The 17,201-nt window shown below is 38.7% G+C and overlaps 1 protein-coding gene across 2 annotated transcripts; it reads left to right on the top strand.

Annotated features, from left to right (window-relative positions):
* Nucleotides 1-645: 645 nt before the first annotated feature.
* hnf1ba (HNF1 homeobox Ba) lies at nucleotides 646-13,372 on the top strand. 2 transcript variants are annotated; one of them, XM_060887953.1, is made up of 10 exons: nucleotides 646-1,147; nucleotides 3,962-4,161; nucleotides 4,497-4,767; nucleotides 4,960-5,189; nucleotides 8,235-8,383; nucleotides 9,142-9,268; nucleotides 9,377-9,559; nucleotides 9,913-10,031; nucleotides 10,401-10,445; nucleotides 11,865-13,372. In XM_060887953.1, exons 1-10 carry the CDS (start codon nucleotides 789-791, stop codon nucleotides 11,883-11,885), a joined length of 1,704 nt encoding a protein of 567 aa, XP_060743936.1. In that variant the 5' UTR covers nucleotides 646-788; the 3' UTR covers nucleotides 11,886-13,372. The 2 variants fall into 2 exon arrangements, with proteins under 2 accessions (XP_060743936.1, XP_060743937.1); XM_060887954.1 differs by lacking the exon at nucleotides 10,401-10,445 and having other exon boundaries at nucleotides 647-1,147.
* The last annotated feature ends 3,829 nt before the right edge of the window (nucleotides 13,373-17,201 follow it).

Below are 17,201 nucleotides of genomic sequence, written 5' to 3'. Positions count from 1 at the left end.
GCACCATAAGAGCTCTTTCCACTCTAAAACACACAACAAAATCCCTCTAACTGTATTTCTGATTTCCTGAAATATTAAAAAGAATGCTGCTGTGCCTAATACGCAGGTTCATCTATATATATACATATATATATATATATATATATATATATATATATATATATATATATATATATATATATATATATATATATATATAATGTGTGTGTGTGTGTGTATAATTAATACGCACAATACATACAGTTATTTTATATATTAACTGTATGTATTGTGCGTATTGATTTAATTATATATTACATAAAGTAGCCTTTTAATATACATAAGTATACAGTTTGTTATTATTATTATTATTATTATTATTATTATTATTATTATTATTATTATTATTATTATTATTATTCCCCTTCACAACCGTCTGAATGTGTCAGAGTCCAAAGTTCACAGAAGTTGCTGATAAGAGAGGCCAATAAAAGCAGCAGAGCTCCAGTGTAAACACGCTCTACCTGCAGGTCTGTGACAGCCTGCTCATTTGCATAAAGGACAGCACAAAAGCAGCAGTGACTGCAGAGCCCCGCCCTCTTATTAGCATACTGTAGATACCCCGCCCACCCAAAGCATCATGGCAAGTTATAGCGAGTGGGGAAGTTGCTCGGCTTCATCAAGCAGGTGTCTTTCTCAGGGGGACTTTTTACGCACGGGAGGTGGTGAGGAGAGGGAATTTGAAGAGCTTAGGGTGTTCATTTCTCTCTTTACCTCCTTATCAAGGTGGGCATTTTTTGCCTGCAAACATGGTGTCCAAACTAACATCTTTGCAGCAGGAGCTTTTATCCGCCCTGTTAGACTCCGGAGTTACCAAAGATGTTTTGATCCAGGCGCTGGACGACATGGAGCCGAGCCCGGCCAGTTATGGAGTTAAACTGGAGAACCTTCACATGTCCCCGTCGGCGGGTAAAACAAACGGCAGCGACGTGGAGGCCAAGCCGATCTTTCATACTTTGACCAATGGGCACAGTAAAGGGAAATTGTCGGGGGACGAATGCTCTGAAGACGGAGATGATTACGACACGCCGCCTATCCTGAAGGAGCTGCAGTCTCTAAACACGGAGGAAGCGGCGGAGCAGCGCGCAGAGGTGGACCGCATGTTGGCGTGAGTGGCCATTTACTTTACTTTAGTTTACAGTTACTTTAGTACAGTAAGAATCATGTCCTCTGATCTAAAGTGCCTAAAAAATTAGATCAAAATAATCAAGTGTCATTGCAATTTCATTAATTAATTCACTTAATAAACTCCCAAAACTTTAAAGTCTAAAATTGTATTATTATTATTATTATTATTATTATTATTATTATTATTATTATTATTATTATTATTATTATTATTGGGGTTGTTTGTTTGTGAACACATTTAGTAAAAAAAAAAAAAATGTCGAAATACATAAGTATTACGCGCTGGTGTTTATAACCCCCAGTAATATTCAAATAATAGCATTGAAACACAGTATTCTAGAATTTATTTTAGTATTAAAAAAACAAATAGGTAAAAAACAAAAAAACAGTATTATGATGCTTGTTAGTAACTTTACAATAAAGTCCAAGTTTGCAGTGTTTACAAATTTAAAACCACGCGCCAAATTCATTTCTTAACATTCTGGTTACTAATTATCTACCTGGTTATTATTTCTTTGACTTAGCAAAATATCAACTGAAGAAGCTCTATTTATCATTAACTAACTGTGCTCTTCGGGCTAAATGTAAAATGCTATTTTCATCTTTCTACATGATAATAGGCTATTACTATAGGCTACTACAGAACTTCAGAAAAGTTTTTTTTGACTTTCCTTTCCTTTTTTTAATAATCGAATTTATCTAATACATGAATAAATTGTATAAAATTGATTGCTGTACTAAAATACGAATGACTTAATTTAAAAACAATTTTGTAATTTGGTATTTATCTATGATCATAAAATAGAGTGATTCTAAAATACAACTCAACAGAATAATAATAATAATAATAATAATAATAATAATAATAATAATAATAATAATAATAATCGTTGTTAATTATTTGTTATTTTGTATGTCGTATTTTTAGTGTAATGATAATGGTTTAACTAATAAATTCACATTGCTTTTCCTGAAATTGTAGCCCAACATTTCTTCCTGAAGCCTCAACATCAGCATCGCGAAATGTAGTTTTAAAAACCCAAACTAAACCACGTGGCGTTGACTTCTTATTAATTTTATTCTATAAATCATCAACTGAAAGATACACAGTGGCGTATGATTAGCGTGAATGGAGATCTGGTTATTCATTGTCAAAAGGCATAAAGCAGCTTCTCTCTCAGCTGTAAGTTACTGTGAGTGTAAGTGTGTGTGAGTGTGTGTGAGAGTGTGTGTGGAGTCACACTCGACATCAAACAGGCCAGAAAGATTTGTTACAGTCTGTCTTACTAAAGCTAATCCTTCATTCAGTCTGGATTTATAAAGGTAAGCGTTCACTCAGCCACAGCAGATTATTTTACGCACTCGGTTTCGCTGCTGTTTAATCGCTGTGTTGCTCTTTTATTTCTGTCCTACTGTATATGTTTGTCCGCTTCGATGTACCTAATCTTTATTAATAGTGTATAATTGTATATTTTAGAGACAAATCCGAGGACATTTCAGTGCGCACTGCTGTGTGATATTTATTTATTTAATTTTAATAATTGCCTTTTGTTCTGCCAACTGAACTTCCTCAAACTTAACACTAAAATGTTAAGCAGTAGACATGATTAATATTTTTTCCCTTTATGATTCAATTTATCTTTAAAGTACAACACCATTTTGGTTAATTAGATCACTAATCAATAATCTATTTTTAGTAGGTTTTGCAGAATCCGGGTCTCTTTTTTTTTATAACATATTTAGTACCATTTGAAAAAATGGTATTTTAAAATATTATTATTCGTTTATTAGTATTATTATTTAATTTACATTTCTAACTGATTTTTTTAATTATTATTATTTGTAAAATATCTTCAGAATTCGAAGCCTTTATTATGCTTAGGGGATGCGTTTTATTATTATTATTATTATTATTATTATTATTATTATTATTATTATTATTATTATTATTATTATTATATTTGTTTTTTCCTTTGCATTTTGTCTGCTGTATATGCAATCTAGCCGATATTATTATGCAAAATTCATACAGTCACGAAAGTATTATTTATTTTAAAAATGGCTACGTAGATGGAGAAATTCTCACTTGCTGATTTTTTTTTTTCAATTATTATTTATAAACGTCCTTCTGTAATGAAATCACATCAGGGTGAATTGTGTTTATCCAATTAATCTGGTCGTAACCTTTGAAAGTATTTACAGCTCACTGAAAGCGATGATTAACGATCGTTTATTAGGGTGATTAACAATCATGTGTGAGCTCTTACACCACTTTAAACCTGGAAAATGAGACAGACAAAGCTGTTACAGAGACAGAGGGACAGAAGGAACATCACGGTGATCGCATAGGCGGTTAAGAATCACAGGTTTATTCTGTTTCAGAGCTTTTACACGCAGCATTTACATTAAACATTTGATTCTCTCTTTATTTCTCTTGTTAATCATTAGTCAGGACACTCAGGAAAGTTTTATTTCTGGGGCAACAGGGAAGCAAAATATGGCCTTTGACAAGACAGGGCAGAGCAGTGCAGGGCAAAAACATCAGGTGCCATAAGAAAGTGTTACTATCCCATTTGACAGTGTGCATTACAAACTTATTAACAATATCGTGTTAATTCTTGATCTAAAAACCTAGTAGAAAAAGCCAGATTGAGGGAAAAAAATATATGAAATCTTGAGGGTAGTAAGGGGAGTGGTCGCAAGAACTAAAAAGCTTTACTTTTTTTTTCAGAATTAAAAAACGCATATTTAATTCTAATTAAAAAACAAAACGTTTTTGTGCCCGCGCGCGCAGTGAGGACCCATGGAGAGCCGCGCGCATGATCAAGGGCTACATGCAGCAGCACAACATTCCCCAGCGCGAAGTGGTCGACGTCACCGGTCTCAACCAATCACATCTCTCTCAGCACCTGAACAAGGGCACACCCATGAAGACGCAGAAGCGCGCGGCTCTGTACACCTGGTACGTCAGGAAGCAGCGCGAGATTCTGCGACGTAAGTTCTGCGTCTCATGTTGCATTGAAACCAAATGAAGGGTAGCATGTAAAAGGTTCGATTCGTATTAAAGCAAATGTAAACTATGTATAAAATATATTATTCATGTATATTTAGTGTAGCATATATACTTTTGCTTTGATCTTTGATGCAGAAGTACATTTTTTTTTGTCCACCATGTCATTTACTCCATTCTGTTCCTCTAGGCTTAAATCATGTTAAGTAAATTTGAGTAGGTTACACTGGCCACATATCTCAGTGCCACTCATAAACGCACAGACCTTTGAAGGAACATGTTCACCAAAAACACTATTTTTACATAATTCTTTTTACAGAATTCAACCAAGCATCACAAGGGTCTGGCAGTAGCATGACAGACAAAGTCAGTCAGGATCAAGTGCTCCTTCTTTTCCCTGAGTTCACTCAGCCTGGACCGGGCATGGGGCAGCCTGGAGAGGATGCTGGCACTGAACCTGCCCTCAAGAAACTCAGACGCAACCGCTTCAAGTGGGGGCCTGCATCCCAGCAGATCCTCTACCAGGCCTATGAACGTCAGAAGAACCCAAGTAAAGAAGAGCGGGAAACTCTGGTTGATGAATGCAATCGGTAATGCTGCATGTATCATATGTTATAAGTTATTAACTATTACAATATGCAGTATCAAGGAATGTCAAATAATGATATTCGATCGAGCAATCAAATATCAGGCAATATTAAATTTCTAGCATTCTTATATGCTTTTTAATCTTACATAATTGACAAATAATTCCATTGACAAAATATTTTTGTCCCATTTAGGGCAGAGTGTCTCCAGAGAGGTGTGTCGCCATCTAAAGCCCAAGGGCTTGGTACCAATTTAGTCACGGAGGTGCGTGTTTACAACTGGTTTGCTAATCGGCGCAAAGAAGAAGCCTTCAGACAGAAGCTGGCTATGGATGCCTATGGAGGGCAAAGCATCAACCCGCTCCTCACACACAGCTCGCCACACCATTCCCAGGCCAGCACCTCTCCCCCCAGCAAGATGCAAGGTAACCATATTTCAATATGCTCTCGCCTCTAGCTTAACTAAAGCCTCGGTTGTGAATCTAGGTCAGGTTACTGAGGCAAGGCTGTTATCAGGGCTGTAGTGTTTGATAGCAATGTAGGCGGAAAACAACGTCATTAGACTCAACTCCAGTTCTGTGGGAAAGGATAAAAGAGTTGAGACAGATGAGATCTGCAATAGGCTGAGAAGAGACGTGATTAATTATGTTAATGGAATCCACATGTACCTGGGATCAGTACTTGGGTCAGTCTCATGTCAAACAAGCAGTACCACCAACATGACAGTAGTACTGTTACATACCCAGTTAGATATGTTGACCAGGCTTGAAATAACACAGCACTAAAATAAAAAAAACTTTGTGTTAAAAGTTGAGAAGAAGCTAGGGCTTGTTTAGCTTGAACATACTTTTTAATCTTGTGGATACATGCTGGCTGTGAGGCACTTGTTTGTTTGCTTATGGATTTTCCCTCCTGCACACCTGGCCAGTCAATGACCCCAGGTTGCAAGGAGAGGCAGGGTCAGATGCTGGTGTGTTAGTGTTGAAAGGGGCAGAAGCTTAGGGGTAGGGGTGTTGGTTACAGAAAAGGAAGACTCTGCTTTACTAAGCTCTTTCTTAGCTGGGGGTTAGGGTGCTTACAAGGCATCCTGCCAGCAGCATCAGATGTTTTTCAGTGTAGAAGCTTGACCCAACAAGAATGGCTCAGCAGGTTGCCCTCATCATGTTGCTAAGACACAGTCTGTATTATGCGTGCTTAATTGACAATTAAAATCTTCAGCTACTACATCTCCCAGACCTTTGATAAGGGGCTCCCATGTCCCTTGCTCTCTTTACTCTCTCCTAGCAGGAAGCCCCATTGTCCATGGTGTATTAGAAGTGACTGTAACCTAGGTTCATTTATCTCTGTTGGGGTAGGGGAGGGGATGCCAGGGCCCTCCCCCCACCTTTATGAACTAGAATATAGTGGTTGAAGCAGGGACGGGAGCAAAGCAGCAGGAGCTGTCCGCTAGTATTGGGTCTTTTTTTGACCAGTCAGGACTGATCACCCCTTCTGCTGTGGCTAAAGTTGGCTGTGGGTGAAGCCCCTTTTTCTACCCCTTTTTTCAAATCACATCAAACCTAGGTCAGAAGGAAAAGGTCACTGAAGGGTCAGTTCTCTTATTTCAGTTTTATTGACCTTGTATTGATCTTATCATGCAATTGATAAGAGTTAGGAACTATGTCTTGAGTTTTTGGTTGTTTCATTAGCTCTGTTTTGGGTCCCAATAGAATGCACATAGATTTCTATACTCCTGTATGAATAGGTATACTATTAGCAGCAATTTTTGATAACCCCATTGAGTAATTTGAATCTGTTGTACTATTATCATGCCTCACATTTTGCCACGGAAAATGTCTCTAAAGAAAGAAATCCTCTCAGCTGGTGGGCCAGAGTGTAGAACATTGTAGTTTATGATGCAGTGTCCTTCTGGATGACCTTTGCACAGGACTCAAGGGTTCAGCTGTCCACACACTTACCATGAGACCCACAGACAGGCTGAAAGGACATGTACGTCCTGCAGAGACCCAGGAGGTCTCTCATATGCAGCAGTATTCTAAAGACTATTGCCTGGGGTTGGGCACCAGAGCTTTGATATTACATGGGTCCCAGGGAGAACTGAAGCTTTTTAGTTCTTACTCCCACTCCCTGCTACCACTCCCCTTCTGCTCTTACTACCCTCAAGATTCTAGATATTTTTTCCTCAATTTGGCTTTTTCTACTAGGTTTTTAGATCAAGAATTGACACAATATTTAACGAGGTTTGTAATGCATATTGTCAAATAGGATAGTAATGCTTTCTTATGGCACTTGATGTTTTTGTCCTGCACTGCTCCTGCCCTGTCTTGTCAAAGACCATATTTTGCCTCTCTGTTGCCCCAGAAACAGAACTCTCCTGCTGGTCAGACTAAATCAGACATACAAACCAGTCTGGCTTAAAGCGATCAAGGAAGAGAGAGAAGAGCAGTCTCTGCATCCTAGGTGAATAGCAGAAAAAGTCAGACAATGAATAGCCCCATCCTCCCTCTGACACTTTTACAGGGTATAGGCCAATAAAATAAAGTCTGTTTATGGTGGTTGGTCCATTGTGTGGCCAGGGGTCCATGGGTCCGATGGAGTGCTTTATTGTCTACTGTCGGTGTTTAAAAGATGCTGTAGAACTCTGAGAGTGTTGGCTGCATGCTTAAGTGGATAGACCCAGGTTTGTGGCCTTCTTTAGAGAGACCCTTGTCTGATGTCTAGCTAATGAACCACATGATGGATGAAATGTGGTCAATGCCACTTTAGATAAAAAAAAAGTTGTTTTCCACTTAGGCGTATATGTTTCATACCTTTATACCTATGACATTTGTGTAGAACATGGCGTCTTTTGTAATGTGCTGCTGTGTCAGATTGATACTGGAGCTTAAATGAGGCACTGCCTGCATGTCAACAGAAGTATCTGACACTGGCATTGATTTTGTAATGTTTGCTTGGTCAGTATCAGAGTAGGTTGGGATTCGCAAACACCCACTGCACAAGAGATGACTGAAATCCTTGTAAAATGGACCCCTGGGATTTGCCATGAGACTCAAACTGCAGTACAAACTGTCCTATTAAAAGAATCTTAATTTGTGTATGTAAAAATGTATACTTTTTTTTTATACAAAGACAAATCAGAATGTTTAAGGTATTCTGGGAGTGTGTAATGTTATGAGTGACAGGCTATGTGTACACTGGCCTTGACTCTATTGGGCAGGGGAGTTTGTTTGCTCTTCTTTAACCTGTCTGGGGCCAGAAGGCAGACATAAGTGTCTCTGGCAACTTGTGGCTAATGTGAAAAAACATGGAGCGGCAACCTGTATGTATACTTGTGTGAAATACATCCACTAAGACAACCTTCAAAAAGTCTTTCTCTCTCTCTCTCTCTCTCTCTCTCTCTCTCTCTCTCTCTCTCTCTCTCTCTCTCTCTCTCTTTGTTCCTTCTCTCTCTGTCTTTCTTTTTATCTCAGCTATAAGGTACAACCATGGTCCCAGTGATGTCAGCTCTTCCAGCACTATCAATCACCACAGCATGACGAGCAGCCAGTCTGTATTGCAGCAAGTCTCTCCCGGAGCACTGGACCCAAGCCATGGCCTGTTGTCACCTGACGCCAAGATGGTGAGCGCACCTGGCCACTCCTGCCTTAGATAAGATAAGCCAAGGCCTACATTTGATAGAACAACGCAGAACAGGGGCCCCGATAGCCACTGCCTTTGACTGCTGTGTAGCCCAACAAACACTGCATTGTTCTTTCAGGTGAAGCTTCAGTAGACAGTAAGGTTTAGTCCACAGTATGCCACAGCAGCTATGGTGTTACTATGAGCAGGGCATGACCATGGCTATACCAATAAACCTGACAAAGAATCATTCTGTTGTTATTGATTATATGCCATGGAGGAAGAAATAGCGGGTGGAGCTCTGCTTACTCTGGCAAGTGGACTGACAGCATCGCTCGATTAAGCTGGGGTGCTCCAGGAGGAGAACATCTGACCCTCCCCTGCTCTATCCAAATATTGAATTTTCAGCTTGACAAACCTCAATCACCTTCAGTGTTCCAAATCTCTTTTTATATCAGGGATATTGACTTGTTTAATTTGGTTACGTTATGACTCAATTTCACTGGAACTTTCTAGTGCACTCGTATCAGCGAGTAGAAGGTGAACATCAACATGAGGAGGAAAGGAGGATAATTGTAGCTTATCTTTGCCCTCAGACAGTCTGAGCAACGCATTTCTATGTCCAGCAGCCAATTCAAAAATACCAAATCACTTCAATCCATGACATTCTTGTTTTAAAACAGAACTGCAGGACCTTTGCAGAATGGTAATGTTAGTTAGACGGTTTTTGACTAAGTATCTGTGTTTTTCTTTTTGTAGATCTCGGTATCAGGTGGAGGTCTTCCACCAGTTAGCACCTTGACTAACATCCACAGTTCCCACCATGCTCACCAGCAAACACAGAACCTCATTATGCCCATCTCTGGAGTAATGGCCATTGCACAGGGTGAGTACCTCCGGTCTTGGGGACTTGATGGTCTGAGCATTTTTGTTTTTCCTCTGCTATTATAAACCAGCAGTGGAATGAGTAAACATTGTGTAACTTTATGTATAGGTCTGAGCTCATCGCAGGCACAGACAGTGCCAGTTATCAACAGTGTGGCAGGAAGCCTGGCCACCCTGCAGCCTGTGCAGTTCTCACAGCAGCTGCATAACTCTCACCAACAGAGCCTCATGCAACAGTCTCACAGCCACATGAGCCAACAGCCCTTCATGGCCACAGTTACACACTCACATAGTAAGTGTACTCTCTTCTCTTACGTGTACACTGTAGCTGTTTATTTTTTATTGTACATGAAGTGAAAATTTCCTTAATGGGAAAATGTTTGCATCCCTATTTTCTTTATTTTCTTCACTGTTAAAAAAAGTAATTGTGACATCTTCACTTTGTTTGTTTATTTGATCCAGCTTCAGTTTTAACTGTTAAATGTATCCCCAAATGCCTGTATGGAAAACCACTCAAAACAACAATATATTTAGAATATTTATTTCTAAATATATTTATTTCATTTATATTCATTTATTTTCTTATCACATGCAGACATTTCTGACACGTGTGACACTTGGGCTGCTGTTGTGTCTTTTTCACAGTGTATCCACACAAGCAGGAGCCACCGCAGTATTCACACCCGTCACGCTTTCCATCCGCCATGGTAGTAACAGACAACAACAGCCTCAGCAGCCTCAGCTCAATGTCCTCCACCAAACAGGTCAGACATGTGCTCCTCAGCACGTTGTCTCATTTCTACTACCAAAATATTTGATAACTTTGTGTGGAATAAGTAACTATCTAGGCTTGTGTGTTCTGCATGCAGTTTTATGTCATGTGTGTTCAGTCATGCCTTTGGAAAGTTGAAGCATGAGGGCCTCTGTCCTGCAAAATGATCTTGAAAATGAAAATCAGTAAATCATTTATTTTTAATTATTAAGCTTTAATTATGAATGGTACACTAACGTGCACAAAATAACGATTATCACTAAAGGACATGTACCTGGTAAATGCCCACAGTGAGCACTATACTAATCCCAGCTAATAGTTGTGTTCATTCTGACAATTTATTTAATCCCTGTCATATTAGGATGCTCCTGTAAACAAGATGGTGCAACTGGGGGGTCTCAACTGGGTAAATACTGTTTAAATCAACGTCACTTAATAATCCTGCACTGTGGTGAAGTGAAATGGTGTCCTTAAGCTTGTCTGACCTTTAATCTTCTCTGACCAAATCTGTAACATTTAGACACAGGATGCTTTTTACAATTTAAAGCAGACAGAATGTAGAAAATGACTAATGAGGGAACAGCAAGAAACGAGAGAATTAGAGAAAGGTTCATTTGAAAGTCAGGAATTGTAAAGGGGCCACTTCAGTTTATCTATGCTTTCTGCACATCTGAATCAGTAAAGCAAGCAAGTGTAGCGATACTCCTCAGAATACCCATTTCCTTTGAACGGCCTGACTGACCAGTCACCCGTGCGCTTTAGCCATGAGCCTCCTGATATATAAGCTGTTCTCTTTGACTTTTAGTATTTCTACCTGTATATTTCCTTCATTCTCATCCCTCTTCCCTTCTGCTCTTCTTTTTTAATCTCTCACTTCTCTCTTTCTCTATGCCCACTCGTTATTCCTCCACTCTCGGACCAGCGCTCAGCATATCAGATCAGGAAATGACCCTCGCTCTTAATTAAAGCTAGCGTGTCACTCTTTATTCCCTGCCGTGGGGAGGCATGTGCGTTCACTAATTCCCTCTTCCCCTTTCTGACTTCTCCCCACCTGCCATGAGCGCTCTAGCCTGAAATGCAGTCCTCACTCAACTGCTTTCACACGCTCAATTTCCCACGCTGCACCGGTGATGGCCACTGGCTGATGAACTGACGTGACTTGGACTTAATGTCAGATGTTGCTCTTCACTGTAGAGAGTCTCTCTCTCTCTCTTTCTCTCTCTCTCTCTTTCTCTCTCTCTCTCTCACACACACACACACACCGTATGATATTTGTAACATTTAGTAACACACTTATTATCTATATAGAAAGCTGTTTATGAGGTACTGAAGGTGCCTCAGGTATGCCATACTTCAGCCTGCTAAGAAGGCACTTTCAGGTTCTCCTCTCCCTTATCAGAGCCCTTGTATTTGACTTGGGAGGTATAACAAATGGCAGTGGCCTTTCTAGGGGATATTACAAACCCACTCTGGCTTTATTGCCCTTCTGTTTGCCCTTTTTCGCTCACACGAAACACCCCCTCTACTCATAGAGCAGAATCTAAAGGCTCCAGTCTCAGCAGCTGGCCGACACCTTTATCAGGTGGGACTGTTTGTTGGCCAACGGGTCAGAACGGGGTCACGTGTCTCCGCCCATTCGGGGAAAGAGAGAAATAGAAATAGCAAACGAAGCCATAGAGAAGGTTTTATTGGAATACAAAAAAAATCATGAAAGCTGATAAGTTTATAAAAGTCTGAAACCTGTTACTTTACCATATGTATCACTATGTATAGCACTGCGCATTAAGTTCTGACCATTTTCTTTTCTTTCTCTCTATGTCGACAGTGTCCTCTGCAAGCCTGGTGAGCATATCCACCTGACTTCCTCAATGCCTAGCAACAGGAGCACATTTCTTCGGCTCTCTCCCTGCTGTATCTGTGGCAACTCCTAATCACTGGCAGCAGTGCACTGGAAGATGAGCTGGTCACTAATGTAGGGACTGAAAAAAGAGGCGAGCAATCAGAAAGGAGACTCTGAGCGGCTTGGTCTAATTGTACCACGGAAAGATGGGAGGATTACCTGGAAATTACTACATCTGACCAGTTTCCAAGCTAGTCTTTTATAACAGTGTTTTGCTTCCAAACACCAAAATAAAAAGAGGATGATTCTTATATCTTTTAGGAACAAATGGAAATGGTGTTAAACTGACATGATTTTGTAGTCTCACATGGTTACCAAATGCTAAAGGATAACAATTGCTCCATTTCTGACCTTTTAATGGACTTTAAGAGGCTTCTTCTCATCCAATCTCAGTCAGCAGTGAGCTCACCTAGACATAGATGTTGTGTAATCAGTTTTTGACAAATGACAATCAGCTTATATTATTTTCAACATGTGTCAAGTCTTTTTGGGTAGAACATTACAGACTGAATGTGTTGGATTTTCCTGCATTTACATTGCAGTGGGTCTTCCATTTGTGCGGTTAATATGACAATATGAATAGTCACTGTTCTGTACAGCTGTAAATATGAATGATATGAATTATGAATGATATGAATTATAAGTCTTGAACCATGTACATATTTCAGGTCCATATCTTTTTTTTTTTCAACAAACTGTGATTTAGAAGTGACAATCTTTAGAACAGAAAGGACTATGCAATATACTGAATAGCACAAACAAAAAAAATAGTGGGATTAGCCCCTTATCTGCAGTTTTAAAACACTTACACCAGCAAAACTACAGGACAAAAGCCTGTCAAAGTCAAGCTGCAGATATTGCACAAGGTATTTTCCCCTTTTTCCTTTATGGCGTTTGGGAATGCCATGAAAATACCATGAAAATGAGACGTAACATAATGCTATTATTCTGTTTTAACATTATTCTGTTATAAATAATAATAATGGTATTACAGGCAGGTTATTAAGAGCCTGTTGCTGTGTATTAGATGGATAGTCACTGAGAGGCTTATAACTGTGAGTAAGATGGTTGTCTGTCATCAGGCCATAGTCACTAGGACAAACAGTATTACCCACTTATGCACCTCAGAAGTACACAATACATCATGTAATAACTCATGAAGTCAAACACTAGACATCACATGCATTAAATTTATTTGTGGACCGCTAGACGTGGAAAAAGGAAGAATGTGATTTTGTTGGTTTGCTTTACTCTTTTAACTCCTGTTGTTCTTACTTTCCAAAAGGTCATTTTAAAGTCATTTGCAACACAAATAATTCGATTTTCCCAGTCATGTATTATTTTTGTATAAAATGAAAATCAAACTTTTAAAATCATTATTTATACTGTGAGAAAAAAAATGATGTCTCAAGTAAAGGCTCTTTCTAAGACCAGTGATAGTGAGTTGTCCTTCGTTTCTGTTCATCTTTCTCTGTTTTTGAAGTGTGTGTGTGTGTGTGTGTGTGTGTGTGTGTGTGTGTGATAGTAAAGATTACAGATGGTATCAGTATTGTGGGACTGTTCCTGGATTTTCTCCCTTTCTCTTACTAAATGTATGTGTTTCACAATATTATTTAGAAATTTCCCAACAAGCACTTTCTTTCAGGAAGAAAGTTTCAGGAATGTGTGTCTATTGAACTCTACACACCTCCTATACCTGACAAGCATTGTTTGTAGCGCTTATCTGCAGGACTGAGGTCTCAGTGTTTGATGATGAATCACATTGTCTGTGACTGGTGTATTTGCTAATGTGTGTTTTCTGTCCCAGCAGTACAATATGACACACTAAGTACATAACCCTTGAAGCAGGGAGGCTTTGAGAGAAAGCAAAGCTTGTATGTGTGTTTATACTCAGCAGAAGAAATTTGTGGGAACAATGTCGATTATTCAAAATATGTCTGCCAAAACATAGTACCTGGGTATTAAAGTGACGCTCCATCAGGACTGTGTGTTTCACCTCCCTCATACTGCTCTCCTCCTGATCTAAAACCAACAGTTTTTGAAATTCCCATCATAATGAACGAATGCTGGTGATACAGCTGCATGCTAATGAAAGCCACGGTCAGGCCAGACCACACAGCTTTAATCGTTTCAGCTTGTGGCTGGTATTTTCCCAGCAACAACCTCTTCATTCTCAGGTACTGGGTGACAAAATGAGTGGAATACTTCTCACACATAATCTAATATATCTTCAGTTCTTGATCATGAACCAGTCTATTGCTGTATAATTGAATTTAATTACATTTTATTTGTATAACGATGGACATCGTCTCAAACGTGTATATAAATCAAAATGCCTGCTCTTGGGTACAGAATAAATATGTGATTATTAAGTGTCAAAGGGTTAATAATAGTTAATATAATATTAGTTAATATAATGAATCCTTTTAATAATGCATTTTAAAGAAAGTAAGAAATATTTAGAAGGGCCAAGAACGTGTATGTCGTTGTAAAATTCTTCAAAAACAAAACAAAAAGTTTTTTACACAATAATTTAATTTACTTATTAATTGAACGAAAACAAAAAAGAATTGAACGATTTATTAATTAGAACTGATATAAAACTGAAACGCATCTGAATCATGTGTATTTCTTCCAATGAATTATAAAATTGATGTGTTTTAATTATTTTCTCTAAAATAAAAAACCTTGGCAAAAGTCTTGTACTTGTTTGAGAAATATGATACTGACAATGTGATGAAGTAAAGAGTTTGGGAGAGTGAGCTCTATATTATTGAGCAACCTCAGGACAAGGTCTTAATGGCCTTCTGACTTCAGCTATTCAGAAGACTTGATGTGAGAAGGAAGTGGGCGGATGTGTGTGTTAGCAGTAACGTTACATCCAAACGCCTCCAGCCAACTGTTTGTGTCGGTGTCATTACAAATGCTCCATGATTTTCTGCATTACTACCCAAAATATAAGAATATAGACAATATATATACATAAATACATCGGTAAAGATCGCTGATGTTTCTGTCAGCAGCCACACTTATGAAATGGGTTTATAGTTACATTATTTATTAATAAAAGATGCCCAAACTGAGATATTTACCTTATATATATATATATATACATATATATATATAACAGAATATGAACATCGTGGTTTTTCCTCTGTCCATGCTAAACACACTGAATATTTAACTAATTAGCTGAGGATTAGTTAATGCTGATAATGAGCAGATCAAACATTTGTTCGTTTTGGGACAATGTGGAGCTCTAATGTGATAGCACCTACTAAACCACTGTGATTGGAACCTTTTTGTCCTCGCCTCAATGAACCTTAAAGAGTGGCATGCATGGTTATGAAAGAGAATGTCCTGCTGAGGATACACTTGTAACCCAGGGATGCCTCCCTGTTTGGTTATCAATGAGGCCTTTGATACTGCACGCGGGGAGCCACTAAAGATCTTAGCGCTGCTCTTTTTACTGCAGCTCTGTGAATGGAACAGAGCGGAGGATCGGAGGAGAGAGAAAGAGAGCAATGCTTATTAGCATCCTTTAGGAGCAGTGAGTTAACAATGCAGGCAACTACACTGTTAAAGTCATTGTGTGAGTGTGTGTGTGTGTGTGAGTGTGTGTGTGAGTGTGTGTGTGTGTGTGTGTGTGTGTGTGTGTGTGTGTGTGTGTGTGTGTGTGTGTGTGTGTGTGTGTGTGTGTGTGAGTGTGTGTGTGTGTGTGTGTGTGTGTGTGCTCAGTTTTAAAAAATGCAGCACTTACACTTATCTTGGCAAGTACCAAATTCTATCAGACACAATGAGATGTAAGTAGAGCTGTGTGTGTGTAATGCAGGGAATTATGTTTTAAGAGCTCAAATGGTCTTAATTTTAAGAAGAATAAAATGAATATGTTAATATTAACATTATTATTTTTTTTAATATCACTGGACGTTTAGTTTATTACTTTAACTCAAATGCCATGAGGCACATTGAGTGAGGGAGATTCTAATGTACAGTGATGCCAAAAAAGTGCAAAGGAAAATATTTACTTTCACACGTAATCATCATGAAAATTCAAATCCTTTCTGTAGATATGAGGAAATTTGTTGTTGTTCCATTTTATGCCTCCAGACAAATGTTTAATGCCGTTAACGTTTTACAGTGCAGATACAGATACTGAATCAGGGTTGGTAGACAACTTCAGCATCATGAACGTATTCTGATATTAAAAAGTATATGCGCTTTTTTTTCACACTAATTACAATCCATCCCTAAGCGTTTGCACTGATCGGTTTAACCTTCTGTCAATTTATCAGCTTTAAATACAAGTTCCAAAAATTCATTCGGATCCATTGTAGTGTAGGTGCATAGGCGAGCAGTCACAGTAGGAGAGCGAGCAATGGGTATCCGCTTCCATAGATCACACAGAGGTCAACAGAAGGATCAAGCTGGACACCCAGAAAACAGTGCCATGAGACAAAGGAACAGAAAATGGAAGTTTAGGGATGAATGCGGTTGCGTGTTTAGGAGCTGGAAGAGAATAGGTACTACATCAACTCCAGTTGGGCCCCAAAGGGCTAATGTGCAGGAGAGCACAGCAGGGGTCAGAGGTCACAGGGGCACACTCTGCCATGGCTAATTGGTGACACTGGTTCAAACCGAGATCAGAACTGTCCTCTGAATATACAGTATTAGTAAAAAAGATTATAAAAATACGTGTCCGCTGTATGGAACCGATTAGCCATCGATCGGGATGGCCGAGTCAAACAGTATTAAGCAACCAAGAGTAACTTTAGAAATATGTATAAATATTTATACATACTGTATCTACACGTGTTGCAGATATACATATATGTTTTAATCATTTTTATAATGAATAATAACTCACAGTCGTATAATTGAACCAGTAACGAAAGAGAGCTCGAAAAATACACAACCAGCACTAATATAATGAATGTCTACAACATTAGAGTCGTATATTCCAATCGTGTACAATTTGCTGTCTATGTAGTAATATATGTCGTAAGGCTGTAGACAGGATTATAACGTTTGATGACTAATTTTCAATCTGCAGTGTTAAATTTGTAGGACAATAGCCATAAACTGACATTACAAGACAACAAAAATGTAATTAATTGCCTTGTTTAGTGGAGCGAGTCAAGGACAATAAAAATGTCAACATTCAATACAGAATTTTCATCAAATAAATTGGTGTAAAATATTTAAAAAGCTCAAAAAAAGAGTTCCTCACATATTTTTCACATTTTCCTAACAATTCCACTT

The sequence above is a fragment of the Tachysurus vachellii genome, chromosome 15 (genome assembly GCF_030014155.1).
Source record: "Tachysurus vachellii isolate PV-2020 chromosome 15, HZAU_Pvac_v1, whole genome shotgun sequence".
NCBI classification, from domain to species: Eukaryota; Metazoa; Chordata; class Actinopteri; order Siluriformes; family Bagridae; genus Tachysurus; species Tachysurus vachellii.
The sequence above is the reverse complement of the archived record's forward strand: the minus strand, read 5'-3'. Positions and strand labels throughout refer to the sequence as shown.